The following is a 21,583-nucleotide window of genomic DNA, read 5'->3' as shown; positions in this document are numbered from 1 at the left end:
GACAACTAGTGATTATTATTTTTAAATCTTTTTAATTATTATTATTTTTAAAATGAAATCATTCTGGCGATCACGGGATCTTGGCTTACATCATGTTTCAGTGCAGTTTTAGCTAACAGTACTGGGAACGCATAGCTATAAAATTCTTCTAGCTCAAGCCTGTGATGTTGTGATACTGCTTGTTTTATACTGTTGTTGATTTCGACTAACTAATAGTTGCAATTTTTTATAAACGAATATGTAAACTTCCTTGCAAGGTAAAATAGTACAAGAACTAAGCGTGAAGTTTGGGTTAAATTTGGTTCTTCTGAAGGTATTGCACAATAAAAGGCGAATTTAATAATTTTTAATTTGTATTTAAATATAAATTAAAATACATATTTTATATAATAGTATCGTATAATCTCATTTCATATAATGTTATAAATGAACAATATTAATCACGTATAATTAAACCTTATTCAAATAAATTGAATATTACAATTAACGTAATATTCTGAAATCACAACATTTTAACACATTTATCACAAATAATATTTCTTACAAATTTTTAATTTGTAAATTAATTAACATCTTATTTGACATATAAATAAAACATTTATATCAACGTCCATTTCACCGCACTATATTATAATAACCAAAGCAACAAAATTATCGATATAAAATCATTTAATCTTTATTAAAATAAAATGATAATGATTTATTAATTATTTTATTAATAATACTATTTTCGAATTTGGAACAAAAGTTGTTATGTTACGCAATAACAATTTAAATGTTAGGTTACTTTTATAAAGTTATTTTTAAAACAATTATTTAATAATTGACAAAAAGGTGTTCATAATTTAACTGTTATACTTAACTCTTATGATATGTAGGTGTTCTTTATAATATCGTATTTATTACATAAACTAATCAGTTAATATCACAGTAAATGGATCCTATTATTAACGCACTGAAAAGTACATACTGGTATGTACATGTTTAATAATAATAATGTACTGTTAGACATTTCATACATTTTGTAATTCCATAACCTAAAACGTTATTTAGTCTATGCTATAAGTTAATAACACTTTTGTTTATTTAAAATAATAACATTAATCATTTGTATTACGATTCAACAGATTATTTAAATATTTGATTGTCAAATATAAAATAGAAGTATTACACTCATCACGTTAATAATCTGACAAAATTTCGTTATCGTAAACTAAAAGTATTGTAATTGCTCGTCTGAATGACGGCCATGTTTTTTTGGACATTCGAAAAATCGTGATGACAATGTAGCGTTTTTTTTGAAAAAGTTGTTGTTTACAATTCCAAAAGAAATATATGAGTTAAAGAAGACTATGTTTTATTTGAAAAAGTATTCTCCGACTTCCACAGTACAGAGCATAATTTTGAACATTGTTATATATATTATTACTATAATGTTAGGCTTAATCAAAAAATTGAATAAATTTGTATTTCTTAATATAATAGCTAAAATAATGTGTTCTAATTGCTATTCTGATATATCTCTTGCGGACGAATATTTTAATATTTCTTTAAATAGATTAGACAGACACACTATTGTTATCCTTCATAATTTCAAGCATAGATTGCTTTAATTGCTATTAAAGCTTACATGCATTTTATTTTTATCACAAGCCGTTTTGGAAAAATTGTGTTTCCACAACACATATTAATACTTGGTTATGTTATTTTAAGTACAAGTAAATTTCTTAAAGTCTAAATTGATCGAGTTTGCAACAGAAAACGTCGCTTCGAGCGATAACATTTTTCAACAGTTTAAATGTTGCTTGGAAGTTCTGCGGCCTTGATCTACGTACGTAGCACATTGATAGCTATTACAAATTTCTATGTGATCAAAGCCTTCTGTTTTTCATATTTTAATTCATCTTCATCCTCAGCTTTTCTGAAACCAAAAATTCTTCAGTGAATTCAGGGCGGACTTAGACAATTTCTCTGGGCGCGACAACGGAATGTTTCTAAGACGACTTGTAGGGCCTAACATCAAACTTACGCTTAGTTTAATGGCGTCATGTAATGATAAATTGCTAGCCTTAGTTGTCTGATAACTCAGAATCTCACTTTCCATACTAAATGGTAATTTAAAACTCATTGAGGTGTTTTAACTAACTTACTGGAACTCAACAAAATATATCGGAGATGTTATTCTTACCCGCATACAGTGTGCGATCTGACGAACTTCTCGCCCTCGTCGATAGTCTGAGGCATCGGCCTGCCCATGGTCTCTGGCAGCAGGAAAGCGAAGCTGCTCGCTAACAGCGCCGTGCCGCCCAGGATCAGCAACGGGAGTGAACTCCAAAATCGTTCCTAATGAGAATTATATCGTAGACTCTATTAGATTTCGAGTAACGAACGAAAAAAAAGCCCATACTGTGGCATATATTTGACGCAGTAGAAAGCATCTGGTTACTTACCGAATAAACAATGAAGGGCGACATCATTGTGGCGATGTACCCGCTGACGTGTATGAGGGCGGAGCCCGAGGCGCGCGCCCCCGTAGGCACCAGTTCGGCGCTCCACTGCACGATCGCCGTGTACGACATGTTGATCATGAAGCGAGATGCGATCGCCAGCGCCACCTGCGGCACACCTACACGACAAGGGAAACGACGTGAAAAGAACTATACCTCAAAGAAACAGTTAACCGCTATAGATATTCTGTGTTGATTGTTTAATACATTATATTTTATTACCTTTGGATAAAAAGGCAGCAATTAATGTGAATGTGCCAGCAGTGACAATGGGAACGATTGTTAGTTTCCTTCGTCCCCATCTGAAAAATAAATGTTGAAACATACAGTTATTATCATAAATAGGATCGAATCTATTTGAGTACGGCAATTTCTCACCTGTCTAGGACTATAGCGACGATAGTCACCGACGGTATTTCAGTGGCCGATGTGAGAGTGAAGGTGATAAAGAAATCGAGCCCCAGACCTTCGGACATACGCACGAGGCCATCGAACATCATCGCACACGCCATGTAGATTACCACCATAAAGATGATCATGTTACGCAGCGGACCGCTTCGGAATAGATCAATCAAAGATTCCCGCGACTGTCTTGTCTGACTTGAGGATACCTATAAAAGAGTAGAGTCAAGATTTAGCGTTAAAGCTATAGTGTGTGTGTCGTATATAATGCATAATTCAATTTAAGCAGAAAAGCATGTGGACCTATTTTACAATTAATTGACATTTTTTTAATAAGCATAATGAAGTTAAGCCTTACAATAAATTCATCCATAACGTCTGGAGGGATCTTTGTTCCGTTGATTTTCTCAATTCTTTTCAGGATCTTAACAGCTTGGTTGACTTTTCCGCGCGACGCTAGCCACCTATATTACAAAAAAAGAAAGTATTTAATATAAAGTGTAGAATATTGATTGTTTCAAAGTGATTTATGATTTAAAGGATCTACATTAAAAAAAAAGATGCAGCTAAAAATATAAAAGATTAGTTTTGTAGTAAACCAACCAAGAATAAAATATTGTACCTTGCACTCTCAGGAATTATGAAAGGCACAAACACGCAGAGAGCCATGGGCAAGGAGGTAACCCATAAGAACTTGCGCCAGTCTGATATGAAGTATGCGATCCAGGGCAACAAGAGACAGCCACCGCCGAAGAACAGGGCAGTTGCCATGCTCGCCACCCACGTTCTGTGACGAGGGCCCACGTACTCCAGCACTAGAAGACATTATTCAATCATTAGTAAACAGAGAATTAATTTAAAGTTAATTATAAATCGAAACAACGACTGGACCTTCTTTTGATAATTTACGTCGAAGTGTGAAGAGCATTGTCACATGATTTTTTAAGTATCCGTTTCATATGTAAACTTTACTGTGACTTTTTTTAAAACACTTGTCTCTTAAAAGAAATAGTGAAAACATTTTAATACAAATGCTACGAAAATAGAATTTCACTGTTACTGTGTAAACTTACCAAGTATGTATAACATCATGAAGTTATTATCGAACGCCATGCCAACTAGAAATCTGCAGAAGATAAAGTCCCAGACGCCCGTAGTATAGATAGTTCCCAATCCGCCCACGCACGCTACTAAATGCGTCCCTGGAAATATTACGCGACATAAGAACAGTGTTAAAAAGGCGTAATTTTTTTTTTCATAAAGTTAATGGTACAACCGTATTACAGTTGCCGCCAAATATATTGTAAAACTGAACAGCCCTGTGAAACTTTTGTAATCTCCATAATAGATCTTAAAAAAACAAACGGTCAAGGGCAGCAAGGCCTTGGGGTAAAAACGTTCTATTAATAGAACAAGGACGACGGTTCTGTAATCAATATAAATGAGTGTTTAGCCGTGTTTATATATCAGTTTAATCTAAAGAAACTTAATTCTTACCAACTAAAGCAGGCACTCTGCCGAAACGGTCAGCCATCCAGCCAAAGAATATACCTCCCACTAGAGAACCCACGAAGTATATGGTCTGTGCTAGAGGTGCGTAGCCGGAGTACTCGCACACCCAGCCACGCTAACAGCAAAAATAGAAGATATAAGATATTCCAATTATACATATATATATAATTGGAATCTCGGAATCGGCTCCAACGATTATCATAAAATTTAGTATATATTTATAATCGATCTAGCTAGGAATCATTTCTAGAAAATGTCATTTTATTCGTGTTTTATCGATAATCAACTTAAACATAAACTTCGAAGAAAAATAACAAAAAGGAGGCGTTTGAGTAGTCTCAACTGAAAAATATGACTCTTCCTGACATCATGACACTTAAATATAATTTCCAAAAAACACAATTAAAAAAAATACGGTCATTCAGGTACTGTAAACTTTAAATATATAAAGAAAAACAAATATTGAATACTCTCCATTGTAAGTGTCGTACACTAATCTCGTTACTCTGCACGAATTATACAAAATAAGGAAAAAGCGTGCAGAAAACCAACAACCACTATCTAGCACGTGAATGTAAACCTTTAATTTATGTAGTTAAAAGGAGATATTTAGATAAAAGAACAATTTGTTTGTAGTGATTCATAAAACAACTAAACTACACTCATTGTTAAAAGTACATACTGGTACAGACTATTTTACGCTTCATTTTAATCTTTTTATATGTGTCAATTTGTTCTTTGAATGTTATCTGCATTAATATATTGCAGGAATTCTAAAATAAGAGTCAAAGAAGTTTATGTTACAATTTTTCCTCAATACTCTGTGCTCATTTATAATTTGACCGATAAGTCGAATCTCATCTCACCTCGCTGACGACAGTGTGATAGGGAATGTCTCCCAGCTGAAAGTCCCAGCCGTTCTTGCAGGGCACCGTGGGTGTTCCGGGCTCCGGCGGCTGCATGTCGTGCAGCACGTGGCTCCAGTTGGCTGCATACACCGCGCACTGTGCCCACCCATCCTCCACCCGAGGCACCGATAGGTTGCGTCTTAAACAAGAAACATTTAAATCAATAACTCTTAATATTCAGTACGTACTAATTTTTGGGCACCCCTATTTTTAGTTCTATTGCGACTTCTGCATCCTCTGTCCAATTTTGAAGAGAAAAGAATCTTTCCTTCCTTTAGAGTGTCAAAGAGTTGCAGTTGGGTTTTTAGTTAGCGTCACTGATGTATACGTATCCTTTCATAATAATTTTATTATTATTCAATATAGATATGCAGGTTAATCTGATAAGTATTTCGTACATTAAAAACTTTAGACCGGCTTCCGGTTTCAGAGATAGTTTGAATCTAAATATCAGTACGTGCATAGATACAGTAATTACTTCCACAATTATCTTTAGATATTAACTTATTTTACTGATAACCGAACGACGTTTATAGTATTCTGGAAGTGACGTCGTGTTTATATAAAAAACATCTACCACTAGATTCACTCCAAAATTCGCCATAAAGTATAGTGACATTCGTAGCAGCCAATCAAATTTTTTTGCCCCTTCCATTGTCAATTTAAAAAAAATTACGGGCCAATGAAATTGCATAAACGCATCTTAATTGATTTGTAATTTATTAAACCTTGATTTTGCTTATCATGTTAGTCTTATCTACAAATATCAAAATTAGCGGATTAACATTTCGCATTTCGTTATTGTTGTGAATGAGATAAAGAATACGCTATACCTATCGATATTATACATAGATCCTAAAGGGACTCCTTTTAATAACATATTTTAGTGAATTATTCGTTTTTTTTAAATATTTTATTTTATATCATAGATTAAAGACTATATGTAATTATAGAAATATTTATTTAATAAAGTAATGTGGTATAAGATTTTGAAATGATTGTTCGGATTTTCGTATGAATTAGTTACCTGGTCTCCAAATCCAAGTGCGCCAACTCCGGCACATGGCACCAGTGCTGCTGCGGTGTAGCCGTGATAAACATCTGTCCGAAGTAAATGAAGGCGAAGAAGATACCGACTGGCAACATGGAGAGGAACAGCATCCTCTGGTACAGCCCCATACCACCGACGTGATACAACACGTTTTCCAACGCATCACTGTCTCCCGCCTCCTTCTTCATTTGTTCTTTCTCCTGCAGAAAAAAAAAGAAATTTAAAAAGCTCGTTTATTATATCATCAAAATTATCTCCCTGGCCCTTATCCCTCTGTCTGGTGTCAGCACAATAAGTTTCCGTTCTCCAAGTTGATGTGTAATTCAAAAAATTATTTGATGTCAATAAAACATCTTTTAACATCCTATAATAAAGAAAATTAAGATATTAGTGTGCTGCAAAAAGCAACTTAAAATGTGATTTAAAAAGATATTTCTGCGGCGAAATAGGATATTTAAAGGCTAGTCGTCAACCGTCTGTTTATCTGCAAATCCACTGCACTGCATAAGCATATTTATAAAAGAAACAATTTATGTACAAAGTCAGAGTAGAGAGAGAGAGAGAAAATAATAAAATAATTTAAAAATAATATACTAATTTAAATTAAGTTTCAACCGATGAGATGTTATTAACATATATGTAGGTGAATGAAAGTATATATAAACATTTTATTAACCTCCAAACTGTAAAGTTTAATATAACCAATATTCAGTACAACTTCGATTTACAATAAAAAAATCACAAATAATTTTGAATCCAATTAATAACAAAGACAAACCTCCATTCCAATGGATTCAACCTCCTTCAATTTCATTTTGTACCGCAACCCACCAACAACAATAAAAAAGAAATATTTATTTATCTATAGAAAACTATTACAATTCTTCGTTACACACGTCCATTACTTCACGTGGATTGATATCGAAAGCATGCAGGATCGAATTTGGCAACGTATTTAAGTTGTGTTGATTAATCAAGGTCTAGTATCTGAACTATTCGGAAATTGATTACAAGCGTAAAAAGGAACATACCAAAAACTGTGATTAAGATCTTTAGCTCATATTTATCATTTGACATCCTTGCCTAAATAAAATTATGTTAAAAAGTTTAACCTAATTGATTAATTTGAATGAAAACTTAACAACAGTTTTAATAAGTTTAGAAAGTCAGTTTTGCATTGTTGTTAACATTTCAAAAATATAGGCTCAAGAGGGTAACGTCTTGTTACAACGTGCTTATTATATTCGAAGCACAAGGAAATCGGAACGAGCAGTGATGTTTATAGACAAAAGTTTGCTGTAAGCTAATTGCTTTCAAGACGTCAAAATCACCGTGACCAAACAGTTATGACCGTGGTTAATTTGACAGCCGAAATATTTTAAGTAATCGCGTTCCCTTTGAAATGGAGACAGGTGTCAACACGACATTTCCTCAGACCACGTTTCCATTGAAACTGAAGAAAAGAAAAACGAAAAACACATTGGTATACAGGGACATCTTACTGTATACATTACGGTCTGGCTCGTTTTGCGCAACTTAACGCGCTCTTTTTTGTATTCATACCTGAGACCAAAATCTCTGATAAAACATATCTTCATCCCTGTCATTAAATTTAACAAAACGGAGGTAACAGTATATTTTAAACGGGGTTAGCCCATTCACTTTGATAATTCTATATGCGTCAAAGCTCGCTCATCATCTTTCGTCCATTTTCTTTTTCCAATACAGCATCAGCGCAGTACTACTTTCTACTCCATACATTTTAATCAACCGTAATATATGAATTCTACACGCTATCGTAGAAAAAGATTTATAAGTGAAACTATAAAAACGTTATGTAACTTTACAGTCCCTTTGTTAAAGAATCGATAAAGCAGTTCTGCACGCAAACACATAGTAACACGTTTTCACTTAAACATGACGATCTTAACGCGTATAAATATTACTACAATGATTAGTTTTATAAAGAAAAATCTATTTTTTTGGGCCATGTTATTTTGACAGTTTTGTTCTAAACAACTGGCTCAATTTACCAATAATTAGAACCATAATGGAGTTAAGTATCTTATCCGTATAAAAATAAAACCTTAAAATATATAATAAATGACGATAGCGGCTAGTACTGACCTTACATCTAATATGGGCCAACATACAAATACGATCACGTCAACATTAGCGTCTTTGACACTGTATCGTTTATACAAAATGCTATGACCGAAATGACAAAAAAATAAGTAAAGTTATGTACAATATAGTATTAGATACTTTGTTTGTTATATTTGTATGGTATTGCAAACATTTACTATTTATTGACAAGATTAACCAAATTGGGAACAGGATAGATAGTCACCATAATTGAATACCCGTGGGACGTAGGGTATTTGAATTACAGGTACTAATTAAGTAGTCCAACATTCAATTATTTGTATTGAAAAGTGTACTTGTATAGTAAATCAAACCACGATAGAATATACATACCAGCCAAAAACTTTATCCTTCTGTCAGACGAACAAAATGGCTACTGTTATTAGAATGTTATAACTCATAGCATTATTTTTACTGCCTTGTACTGCGATCGTATATATTTGTGAGCTTATTATTTGTTGTTTGATAGGTAAGAAGTTTAGTTGTTTTCTGTTAGACATATCTTTGAAATTTTAACCGCGACCTTGACAACCAAGGACTACAGTGAATCATGTATTTCATTACTCTAACGATAAGCATCAACCTTGCGTCAGTCAAAGCGCTTTATTGTTTAGCTAAGCTTTGTTATTGAAATTCAACGAAATCTACCCCAAAAAACAATACTATGAAAAAAATAAACAACACAAATTAAGACAAAATTTATATTTTGGCTTATGCCCAGCAGAACAAAGTTGTCATAACTTCATTACAGTAAGAGCGGGTATAAACGATACTACAATGTTATGTATATGTACATGTTATATATAATGATATGTACATATACAATGATAACACTAACTCCAATTGTAAGTCACGAAGTCTGCTATTTGAGATAAAAGACGCATAATGATCTTGCAAAATAAACAAAGATTACTAGATTCTAACAATAGACTTATCAAATAAAGGATTTTGTGCAAAAATGTTTTAATTATCTTTTGATAACGTCTGCAAATATCATAAATGTATTAAGATGATTTTATTAAACCAATACAAAAGTTTTCCCTGTTGAATTAGACTGATTCGTTATTATTTTCCTCCTTGCATTGTTTGTCTTACAGTTCGTTTTCCACTTTCCTTAACTTATTATGAATTCAGTAATAAAAATTTAAAAGATAAATAAATCAGATGAGAAACATTGTACTATTATATTACTAAGATTATTAACAATGGTAATAAAAGTTTAACGTAAAGTAATAATGTGTTTAACTCCATTAGAGTAGAAAATATTAAATACGCAGTTAGATGCGTTCATGCAAAATGTATGATTAAAAGTGTGTGTTGTATTGCATACGATATGTATTGTTGCCAACCTTTTAAATATTCAAATTAACCGATACTAACCAATCACAGACAACCCAATCCTAAATGTAAAGAACAATAAAACTATTTGACACATCAACATTGAGTTTTGATTTATAATCCGAATGACTCACAAAGGTAATGTTTTTCGCGCATATAAGTTTTTATTTGTCTTGTGGTTGTATACAGCGTGTCCCAAAATTCAACGATAAGCCAGCACTGGTGTGTACCCAGATCGTTAACAACATGGGGATTATATGAACTATACACCATAACCGAGTTATCGTTGAATTTTGGGACACGCTGAAAATGTAAATTTTATTGTGACCATTTGTATGCCTAAACGACTGATCCGTATTTCACAAATAAGATTATTTGATTAGAATCCTTCTCCTAAAGGTGAATATACACTAGAGCATTTTCTCATGCATTTCTATGTAATGTAACGTTCTTACGAATGTTATAATACAGACATACAGTTTCCAAAGCACGTGTGATTCGCGAAGGGCTGATACACTAGATATACTACATATAAATCGGCTTATTGTTCTGTTACAAGTAAACGTTCTAGTCTATACTCATCTTAAGTATCATAAAAGAACAGTCACCCATTTATAACATTTTTAAATCTACGATAATTCTAATATAATTTTTTTCAATGTTTTATTCGAAATAATTGCGATGCAATCTAAGTCATGGGTATTTACTATTGCAATTAAAGCTTGTCTATATTTGCATTTTCGAGCGCGATATCAAGATCTTGTAATTTATTTGCTATTCGCTTTATGCATTTCTCAGTTTAGTGAGTATTTACTGAGCATTCATTTACTACGCGTATGTTCTTTAGCGGACTCGACAAAACAAAGGTATTTTTACATTTAAACTTTTTGCTTAGTATAAAAGATTGTATATCGTAGATGTTCGTGTATATTATGATTCACACATTTAAAACTAGGACAAAATTAACAGATTATTATAAAGTTACTCCAGATTATATCTATCATATTACACGACCTTTACAGCGATAAATATCAATATAATCAACAAATTCAACCAATAATGATTAAATTTTATGATATTTATCAAATTTAACAGGGTCATATAATAAACTAATAGAATAGAACCTTTTGTTTTTATTGGATACGTTTATGTAAAAACCTTTTGATTTATAATTCTTATAAACAATTCTTCGAAGATAGTTTTTGTAACGTATTACTTTTAGCCAAGTCTCAAACCGCATACAAACCACAATCTAAAAGGATCTAAATAGTCGTTCTTCAACGAATATGAATTAATGTGAAATTTACAAGTACTATTCGATTATTACTAGAACGGTTAGGTAACGTGGTTATCCTTGTCACGATTACAGCGCGCTCTACGGATGTGATGACCTAACCTAAAGCAGAGAAGCTTTATTACTTTGTATACTTTGGTAGTAATTCGTTGAGCTAAGCACGGTAAAATATATATCTACCTATTTTTAAAAGTATCGATAATATCATAGTATGACGATTTAATGACATAGTATCATCCCTCCTATGATGTCCAAATTCACCAATTTTAGTAAAGTTTTACCAATAGGTTTTTCACGAATATTGCAACCCATATTCCAAAAAGGTGGCAACACAATAAAAATGACAAAATTTGTTTTTTTTTTTAATTTAAGCATAAAATGCGTTTGACAGTTGCATTTAAATTAATAATGTTATGAGTCGTTGAATTCGACATGTCACGGATTTTTTTGAGTCTTAAAGAAAAGAAAATACAATTATAAAACTAAAACCCCGTCGATTGCCCGGAGTTAGACTTGAGTAATCAGGACGTTTGATTTGAGTAGTCGGGTTTTAAAAGCACTCAAAAAACCTTTCAACTCAAAAGCTAAGGCAAACTTAATGCAACTTATGCCGATTTTCGCACTAACAAATGTGTAAAATATTTAACATTGTTTGAACCAGCAAAGCCGAAGAGAAATTAAAAGTAACGATTATAAAAGGATTGATTATTAAAATAATCAGAATACGTATTTACATCCAAAGTTTACATAGATAAGTATCAGAACAAATAATTTACGTATTACAGTAGGTAGAGATATAATAAACTGATTAAAATAATTAAAACAATTAATTATTTACAATAATCTTACAATTAAATTTACAATTATTGGAACGTCGGTGGCTCAGGGGTTTAAGGAATTGACTTGTAATCTGCAGGTCCAAGGTTCAAAACTCGCCAAGTCTGGTACACATGTGTTTTTTGAATTACATATGTACAGCTATCCGACGTTCTTACGGTGAAGGAAAACATCTGGATGCAACCTGCACATATCTGCGAAGAAATTCAAAGATATGTATGTAATCAACTAACCCGCACTGCCAGAGTGGTTAACTATGGCTTAGTCACCCCTAACTTAGGGTAGGCTCCGAGCCCCACAGTGGGGACAAATAGTGAGCTGATGATGATGAATCATTATTTAATTTATATCTAACATAATGATTTACATTCACTTAATAACTGACCCGTGGCAATGGGATGGATGGATAAAGATACTCAAATAAATACCACCTGACAGTGACTAGGAAATTAAATTTTTCAAAAAAAATGCTTGAAATTGCAAATAGGGTTGGCGCGAGTCGGAAAAACTGATAGTGGACTAAAAGCTTATTCTAAGTTGTACAATATCTTAAAACTCTTTAAATTGTACCTAAAGTTAAAAAAAACAAATATCCTTGAAGTTGTGATCAAAGAAAAGATGTAATAAAGTACATGTCTTGTAAGAAATAATTATACAGCAAAAATTTATTCAACATTTTTCCGTTATTTTATCATAAGTCTATCTTTCTATCAAAATTTTTGCAAAGCAGTGTTGACAAAGTGATAATAACTAATCGTTGTTTTCATATCATTCATATTTAAAATTCGTTTTGCTGTTGCTAAGTAGAAAAATCATAGCCTCTTTTCATATTAAAAAAGTGATACTTATAAACTCACCATTCCGACTTTGTATTTTTATTTGAAATGAAAAATCACTTAAAAACTATTTATAAAACACACTATATACTGGCCGAAAAATAGCAACTGTTGTAAAAAACAATTTTTTTTCAATGGTGGATGAATTGTTCGAAATTCAAATGTTTTCACTAAGTTGGCGCGACCGATCGTTGCAGATACACTTGTATACTGCCATGTGCCATTACATATGAAACACTCGTAGAGGTATATGCACAAGCGAAAAGTCACTTTATGTTTTAAGTAATAAAATGCAATTTGTTCTGTACATCCACTTGTTTATATTTGCATTACAGTGAAAGTCGTAGCCGGCTTTATTACAGAAAAATATAGCTGCTAATTCCTTTTATGACATCTTTTTGATGGCGAAAAGGAAAAAATACAGAAAAATATAATTAAAGTATATTACAGATGTCTAGCTAGTATCCGTGGTCTAAAGTTAAAGACTGAGACAAAACGTAACGGAAACATGTCATTAAATATTGTTTAAAATAACTAAGTCGGTAAAATATTTTATGCTAACCAACTTATCAACTTTAAGTTTCTTTTGATAAATCGAACAGATTTTTTTTTGATTATAAGCGTAATTGTTTAAAAGAAATTTTATAGCATTAAATTTTTTGTAAGTTTCTTTTTATTGACTTCACTTTTTACGCACTGCGGAAAACTTTACTAAAATAGACCAATAGCGATACAGCGCTAAAGGTTACCAACCAATCGTGATCCGAACGCGGCGAGCTTTATTTCAGTACTGAGCTTCTGATGCTTTGCATTAATTTTTCTTAATAAAACTGCTTCACTTGGAATTTAGAGTAAGGAGCGTGCACTTGTTTTAATGAGAAATGTTTAACACAAAAAAATAATATGAATTTTCTTTCACAAACACAGGTAAACAGCTTGTCTATGGATTTTGACTAAACATAAAAGGTCAAAATCCAATGACTAGAAATTTATTTACCATCGGGAGTATTCTCACGCTTACAAAAGGCTCTAAATATGTTAATAGCAAACATTTTTTTTTTAATTTAAACAAAATAAATGCCTGTATGTCAATATTTTGTATCTGTAGTAGTTTAGGTTTTTACCCAAGATGTTCAGTTGTTTGAAGACATACGTCGCGTCATCGTTCCTACGTAACTAAGAAATTACGTCACTAATTAATCATAATAGTAGATTTATAACAATAAATATGCTAAGATAATTTTCCTATACAGGGTGTAACAAAAGGTTACGTACATAGGAAGGGGGATGATAGGGGTGGTCACAAGGGTCACCAGAAAAATTAAATGAAAATTTCCCTCTGGGTATTAAAAAAAATGGCATTTTTTAAAAACTTAAAAATTTTACACCTTCTGGGGCAATTTTGTAACCGATGACCTATAAATATTGCTATATTTAAAAAAAAAGCTGTTATGTTATCGTCAATAACCCTTTATCAATATGAAATAAAAAAAAACAATACAACTAACAAAGATTTTAAAGAAAATTAAAATTTTTAAGTTTTTAAAAAATGCCATTTATTTTTTTAATACCCAGAGGGGAATTTGTATTTTATTTTTCTGGTGACCCTTGTGACTACCCCTATCATCCCCCTTCCTATACACGTAACCTTTTGGGACACCCTGTATAGATAATTTTAGTGTCTACGTAAACAACAAACATAAAACTCTATAAAATATTTTCATATTTATTCATAACAATGTTATAAGTTGAAACAAAGGTTTTGAAACGCTATTAATTTAACGTCATCGTAATAAACATGTATTAATTATAGTTAGGTCCGCGAAATGTACGTCAGGTTATTCGCAATTGTCATGTCTAAAACGATTTACAAGTGGTTAATAAATTCTATCTTACACGATAACGAAGACGAGATGACTTCGTGTAATCAGTTTTTGTTAGCAAAATTGTATAAAGATTCACTTATTTAATCTTTGCTGTATAATTGTTAATTCACTATTGAGGTAGAATGAATGTTAAAAATACAATAAAACAAAACAAGTATAATTGTAACCATCATAAATTAATTAGTTAAATTAATTCATTTGTTCCCGAACACGGGAGCCTAGTCTCGAATAGAATAAAATCTTAAGTCTTGAAGACTTCGCATTTTGCATTGAAATTAAATATCGATTTTAATTCGAGTGGAAACATCAAAATTCGTGGTGGAATTGAAAAAGAAAAAATATTATTTAGAGGATATAGAACTGTAGAGTTCGTGTACTATTGATACATCACTTTTTTAAATTCTTAGTTAAAAAACCATTAGTTAAAAAATAAATATTAATTCTAATCTATCATCAGACTAAATGTTCAATATATATACCTACGGATCGAATTGCTTTCATTAAGCAAACATTAATATACAAAGAAGTGATGGCGAATGAAGCCATAACTCTATTAGGTAAAAAGGCTCGCCTTGACACCTCGCGTACGTTGCACTAAGATTAGATGGCCACTATCTACACATGATCGTATTTACACAAGGTTAAATGAAGATATCGAAGTGTAATATCATTGTTTGTATCACAATTGAAGACGGTTTGTTTAACAATTTACCAAAGATAACTAAGGACTTAGCCTCCGCATACGGGGAATTGAAAAAAAACGTAATAACGGTGGGTTTCTGAAATCGCCGTTTTAAACATATCGTCATCCCTGTCATTATTTCTGACAAAACTGAGATAGCAACATGTTTTAAATAGAGATTTTCGGTTTCAGAAAGTCACGGTCAAGTAGCCTATATGTTCTTCCAAACTATGTTCTATATCCATGCCAAATTTTATACAAAACTGTTCAGCTGTTCTCGAGATACGTTTTAACAACCCCATCCATCCATACAACGTGTAAACATTCGCATTTATAATTTTAGTAAGATGTAGTTAGAGAAATAGCTATCGTTAATTCAACATCCTATTTAATTTTTCCGTGTTTTTAATTCTTAGATAAACTCTTGATTTCCTTTCAAATGTCACGTTTCCGTTTTGTAATAAAACGACAAAATTCGCTGAAGTTATTACTAGATTTATTGTATCGTAAATAAAAGTTGAAGTGGAGCGCTTGAAGGAGATCCGTGGTCGGGTGTCAACTGCTCACCGGCACACCGGAGGACGCCTCGGTGTCTCTTTGTTTCCTAAAAATAATTAAAAGTAAATTAAAAAACTAACAACGACTTGTATGTACGTGTCATTTATATCATGTCATAATTAGCTATTATATGCCTTATTAGTATAGCTGCTTTCTGAGACCAAAATCTTCGTATAAAATATATTGTTATCTCACTTTTGTCAAGTATAATGATAGGGATGACGATATATTTTACACAAAGATTTTGTTTTCAAAAACCATTAAGTTTATTTTTCCACGAAAGTATACGAAAGTTTTTTTTGTTCACAAAATTATATTACTTTAAAATTTTTAATTAGCAATAAAAATAATAAGAACATAGAAAATAAAGAAAGCGTCTGCATTTGAAGAAAACAAAATTTAAATAAAACATTGACTCCCTAACATCCCCAGTTGTTACAATAAACACAATTAGTGCAAATTAAAAAAAACGTGATTAACAAACATGATTACTTTGTTGCTATGATACATAAATCGTTATCACATGACACAAAGCTATTCTAACCTAAATACTAAATAAATTCTATTACCTACCATGTAGCCTATTGTTTCATTTATCGTGCTGTATTTCATTCATATAGATATACTAGCTGTCGACCGCGACTCCGTCCGCACGGAAAAAAATAATTAATATTACCTATGTGTTCTTCCAGACTATGTTTTACATCTATGCCAAATTCAGCAAGATCCATCCATCCATCCAAACATACGCATATTAGTAAAATATAAGACAAGATAGTAAGATTTAACACATTAAAAAAATATTCACTAGGACTTATACAATTCGATTCGGCTAAAACGTAAACAATAACAAAACCGTGCGTGGACAAAAATAAAAGACATCCGGCCATTAGTTACGATTAACGAAAGCACGCAGTTAATTAGAATAATCAATTTAGCGCGGTCACCAAATTGTGTTACGAAAATAACTGCCGCCTTAATATGAAGAACTTATTTTTTTTTGACATGCTTAGGCAAAAGTCAATAAAAATACTGCCACAAGTCATTCTACATTCGAATGGTTACTAATTTTCCTAGTATACTAAGGGGGACACTGAAAGTACTCTGAGTATTCTATACTGACTGATGACAGGGCGCGGTGGCCGCAAGTTGGTGCCAGTCCTCCATGGTCTGCGGCATGCTGCGTCCAGCTGTCTCCGGCAGGAACAATGCCGCCGCGCCAGATATCACCGCCAGCACTGCAATGATGATCAGCGGCAGACCTTCCCAAGCACGTTCCTGTCAACGAAATATGTGTAATAGCTTTACTTTACGCACTATTCCAGACTGTAATCTATCTCTGTTCCAAATTTCATCCTGATCAGTAGTTCAGCCTATCTGTAACTATTTTTAAAAATCATCCCTAAATTCATCCATACGTATTTATAATAGTACCGTAAAACTCCATCACCGAGTCATGTGTAAAAAAATATTACTATCTCGATTTTTTGTAACAGGATGAGAGAGATGGCAATAATTTGAAACAAGTATTTCCGAGACAGTGACAGTGTGAGAGTGAGAACGTTACGTTTGTTTATTTGAAGCCTCACCGAATATACAATGAAAGGGGAGACAACAAGTCCCCCAAAGGCGCTGATATGCACGAGCGAGGCTCCGGACGCCCGCGTCGCTGTCGGCAGCAGCTCTGGTGTCCACTGGATGATGGCGCCGTACGCCATGTTGATGAAGAACCGCGCCAACGTCGCCACGGAAACTGTAGCCACGCCTGGAACATGAAATTATTGAAATTTACGAAGATTTCCAAAGATGAATGCCATAAATTGGTAGATTATGACTTACCACGAGGAAGGAAGGCAGTTATTAAAGACAAAATGCCTGATACCATTACTGGAATAAAAACTAGCTTACGTCGACCAAATCTGGAAAAGAATAAAGGTTAAAGCATGTACTTAAATTAAGACAATACAATTAGATAAAAAGCGTTCCCATATTGCTACGTATGATAACTTTCCACAAACCTGTCTAACAAAAACACCAGTATACCAATAGACGGTATCTCCGATGCGGAGGTAACAGCGAAAGTGATAAAGAGGTCGAGGCCGAGGTTCTCCGACATGCGGATGATGCCGTCGAATATCACCGCCACCGCACTGAAGGTGATCACCAACAGTGCCAGCATCTTACGAAGAGACGGTGTCCTCAGTAGCGTGAAGATGTTGTCTTCTTTTTCGTTGTTAGTTATTCCAGCAAACTGAAGAGGAGATGAAGGAATTGATTACTTCACCGAAAATGTTCTTTGTAAAGAAAAATATAAAACATAGTTCTTTTAAATAGTAACGAAATTCGTACATGCTGGTCTATTAAAGTTACTTACAATGAAATCATCCATCACTTGCTGTGGTATTTTAGTCTGATTTAATCTTTCGAATCTTTTCAAAAGCTTTACAGCATCATCTACTTTACCCTTTGATACTAGCCACCTGTGAAAGTCAACTTAATGTTAGACACTGTTAAAGCTGGCTCATATGAAACTTATACCATTTGGGTATTGCATAACTAACCTGGCACTCTCAGGCACTATTAAAGGCGTGAACACAGCTAGTAGCATGGGAAGTGAGGTGGCCAGCACAAAGTAACGCCAGTCGGAGATCCACAGCGCCAGCCACGGCAGCAGAAGACATCCGCCGCCGAAGTACAGAGCTATTGACATGTTAGCCACCAGGGTGCGGTACCGAGTACCTACGTATTCCAATACTAAAACAAAAGTGCTTAACTATAGTTTGATTACCATTAATAGTTTAATCATAGGTGATGACAGGAAAGAGCTTAGATGAGCCACTGCATACTATAGATAGAAATATTAATGACAGTCAAGTCAACTACAACGAGTTCTTGGCTTATTACGAACAATCGACCAGACAGAAGGTAGTAAAACTTTGGTAAGTAATTTTAAGACTCACCCAGAATGTATATGATCATGAAGCAGCTGTCACAGGACATGCCGACTATAAAACGACACATCGAAAAGTCCCAGAAACCGTTCGTAAACATGGTCGCCACACCGCCCAGACAGCCGACGATATTTGCAACTGAAATTTAAATTTGTCAATCGTGACATTTCAAGAATTCTGGAACTACCAAATGAACTTTTTGGAGAATTGCTATAACCTCATAGAATTAGCAGAAGATGGACGTAAAAAAGAAAATAAGACATTTCGTTTTTTTCTCCTTATCTAGTACCCGAAAAGAAAGATCCTTTTCTTTCTTTCCCTTAATTTGCCAATCAATCTTAGGAAATATTCTACGTGGAAATGTATAATTCTATATTCTTCTCCTATGCTACGATTTGAAAGTTAAACCTCCCCGCTTCACTCTTGCGAAAACAGGAATGTAATAAACTTACAAATTAAAACAGGAAGTCGACCATACTTGTCTGCTAACGTGCCGCAGATGATCCCTCCGAAAATGGAGCCGACGAAGTTTATCGTCTGAGACCACGGTACATTGCTCGCTTGATCGCACACCCATTCCCGCTGCACGTAAAATATGCATGTGAATAATTGATTATAACATAAAAACAGAATGAAAATTATGTACTATTTCTTATTTAACGTACTTCGTTAACTACAGTGGAGTAAGGTATGTCGTCAAAGAGGAACTCCCAGCCGTGCTGACAGGGCACTGTAGGTGTGCCAGGCTCCGGCGGCATCAGGGTCTGTAGCACCTGCGTCCAGTTGGCGTCGTACATCCTGCAGTGGTCGTAGTTGCCTTCGACCGCTTCCGGGATAGAGAGGGTTCGTCTGAAGTCGTTTAAACGCGATTGTTAATGAACATTTGTAGAATCCAGCAACAATTAGATCTGTTGCACACATATTATCTTACAATTTTTCGCCGATTATGTGCATGTTGCATCACAATGTATTCAGACCTGAGTTCCACGCTAAGGCCTGCCAACTCTGGCACTCTGCACCAGTGCTCCTGTGGCGTGGCGGTGATGAATATCTGTCCCATGTATACGAAGGCCCACACCATGCCGAACGGCAGCATACATACAAACAGCAGGCGCTGATATAAGCCCAGTTCGCCAACATGTTCGATAACCCTGTCGAGTGCACCGCCGACGTCAATTGCATTGTCCTTAATCTAAAACATGAAATGTAGTAGTTTAATAGATGTAATATAGTTAAATATTTAATGTCTTAATTAAAATTAATCTTTGCTTTAATAAACAAACTCAAACTGAATATTCGGGTTAATATCACGCCTAGACTTTTAGGGATATTCCTGGCGATATTTGAGATTTTAAAATAGGTTGATAATAAAATCTTACTTGAGAACTCAGTAATGAACCTGCACTTATTATTATCAAGATATTATCTTTCTTTTTAGTAATACCAAGGAAAAATACGATAAAGGTGTTGGCATCAAATTTACCATAAACTTAAGTTTTATGAATGAAACAATGAATAATGACGAATTATTCAAAAGTTAGTTGAACACTTAAAACAATACGTTTACCTAGTGTTTAATAAATAATAATTATAACAATAATATAATTAACTATTAATAATATACCTCGTTACTTTCATGTACAATTATTTCATTATCGGCTGCCATTTTCGTTTTTTATTCGCTGAACGTACGTACGAATTGTCGATAAGTCACCAATAAACTGATCAATTGATGATAATTAATATCCTTATCCTAATATTTTATTTCTAAGATAAAATAATCTTACGTACACTTTTTTATATATGTTCATTAAATTGCAATGTCATATTGATGTACCTACAGTTAGTCTACTATGTACAGTTCTACTCTTACGTATACATGTTTATTTATAGTTGTTAAATGTTTATCAACCAACTAATTTCTTCTCCGCACTGCTGCACTACTTAGGTAGATTAGATAATAAGTTAATAAGCTATCAAACTTCAAAATCAACAGGGATTGATAATATCTGTTTATCGTTGTCATTAATCATACTGTTAATTAGCTCTTAAGTTGGACAGATTAGAACTCTCCTTACTCTTTATTCTTACTCTTACTAATGTTATAAAAGATAATGTTTGTATGGATGTATGTTTGTTAGAAGGTATCTCCAGAACAGCTGCAAGGATCTCCTGAAATTTGGTATAGATGTATAACACAGTCTGAAAGAACACATAGGCGACTTATGAATATGAGTTGTGAAATGTCTCGTAGGATATATTTAATTTATTTACTCAATAATTCCGAACACCTTGAATTTTGGCAAAAATAGCACATGAGACACTTTGCGACCTTTTTTAAAACTTTGAGCAGATGAAGTCGCAGGCATAAGCCGGCGAGGTGTAAACGAAAAAAGGAACGAACGACTTCGCATGGTTTGTTTATCATATTTGATTTAACAAAATTTTAAGAAACAAATTACGCGCCTGATATTTAAACCATAGCAAAATCAGAATACTACTCTTTACTGACAATGACGTTCTGAAACTAAGAAGTTTTTCATTTTCGCATACTTTAAAATAACGTTTGTGGATTTAAATATAGTGTAAGCAGTTGTATATAAGTGTTTATTTACGTTTTTTTTGGTTTTTGCTTCTATTTTTATGAATATAACATAAAAAAACAACAAAAGTATA

The 21,583-nt window shown here is 33.3% G+C and overlaps 2 protein-coding genes across 4 annotated transcripts; both read right to left on the bottom strand.

Moving 5' to 3' along the window:
* Positions 1–1,389: 1,389 nt before the first annotated feature.
* Positions 1,390–13,059, bottom strand: LOC106114701 (solute carrier family 22 member 3-like). 2 transcript variants are annotated; one of them, XM_013308002.1, is made up of 12 exons: positions 12,852–13,059; positions 6,357–6,580; positions 5,288–5,468; positions 4,407–4,536; positions 3,983–4,111; positions 3,532–3,724; positions 3,268–3,373; positions 2,886–3,118; positions 2,730–2,809; positions 2,451–2,626; positions 2,189–2,343; positions 1,390–1,921 (listed from the first exon to the last, which is right to left on the bottom strand). In XM_013308002.1, the coding sequence occupies exons 1-12, from the start codon at positions 12,852–12,854 to the stop codon at positions 1,864–1,866; spliced, it is 1,668 nt and encodes a 555-aa protein (XP_013163456.1). In that variant the 5' UTR covers positions 12,855–13,059; the 3' UTR covers positions 1,390–1,863. The 2 variants fall into 2 exon arrangements, with proteins under 2 accessions (XP_013163456.1, XP_013163455.1); XM_013308001.1 differs by lacking the exon at positions 12,852–13,059 and adding an exon at positions 7,159–7,400.
* Positions 13,060–15,878: 2,819 nt separating this feature from the next.
* On the bottom strand, positions 15,879–21,331 carry LOC106114702 (solute carrier family 22 member 3-like). 2 transcript variants are annotated; one of them, XM_013308005.1, is made up of 13 exons: positions 21,182–21,331; positions 20,532–20,628; positions 19,885–20,099; positions 19,573–19,756; positions 19,360–19,489; positions 18,917–19,045; positions 18,518–18,710; positions 18,331–18,436; positions 17,975–18,207; positions 17,796–17,875; positions 17,546–17,721; positions 17,080–17,234; positions 15,879–16,002 (listed from the first exon to the last, which is right to left on the bottom strand). In XM_013308005.1, the coding sequence occupies exons 2-13, from the start codon at positions 20,571–20,573 to the stop codon at positions 15,954–15,956; spliced, it is 1,692 nt and encodes a 563-aa protein (XP_013163459.1). In that variant the 5' UTR covers positions 20,574–20,628; positions 21,182–21,331; the 3' UTR covers positions 15,879–15,953. The 2 variants fall into 2 exon arrangements, with proteins under 2 accessions (XP_013163459.1, XP_013163458.1); XM_013308004.1 differs by lacking the exon at positions 21,182–21,331 and having other exon boundaries at positions 20,532–20,773.
* Between the last annotated feature and the right edge of the window lie 252 nt (positions 21,332–21,583).

Source organism: Papilio xuthus, unplaced genomic scaffold, assembly GCF_000836235.2.
Source record: "Papilio xuthus unplaced genomic scaffold, Pxut_1.1 DF828037.1, whole genome shotgun sequence".
In the NCBI taxonomy this organism is placed as follows: Eukaryota; Metazoa; Arthropoda; class Insecta; order Lepidoptera; family Papilionidae; genus Papilio; species Papilio xuthus.
This window is presented reverse-complemented; position numbering and strand designations above follow the sequence as displayed.

Bases quoted from the DNA above. Each gene is read 5' to 3' on its own strand.
- LOC106114701 (XM_013308001.1), bottom strand. From the start codon at position 7,194: ATGAAATTGAAGGAGGTTGAATCCATTGGAATGGAG. The intron at 3,725-3,982 runs GTAAGTTTACAC...AATGTCTTCTAG, and splicing joins CATGATGTTATACATACTTG to TGCTGGAGTACGTGGGCCCT. The intron at 1,922-2,188 runs GTAAGAATAACA...TTTTGGTTTCAG, and splicing joins AGATCGCACACTGTATGCGG to AAAAGCTGAGGATGAAGATG.
- LOC106114702 (XM_013308005.1), bottom strand. From the start codon at position 20,573: ATGGCAGCCGATAATGAAATAATTGTACATGAAAGTAACGAG. The intron at 19,757-19,884 runs GTCTGAATACAT...AAACGACTTCAG, and splicing joins GGCCTTAGCGTGGAACTCAG to ACGAACCCTCTCTATCCCGG. The intron at 19,490-19,572 runs GTACGTTAAATA...TTTTACGTGCAG, and splicing joins ACTCCACTGTAGTTAACGAA to CGGGAATGGGTGTGCGATCA.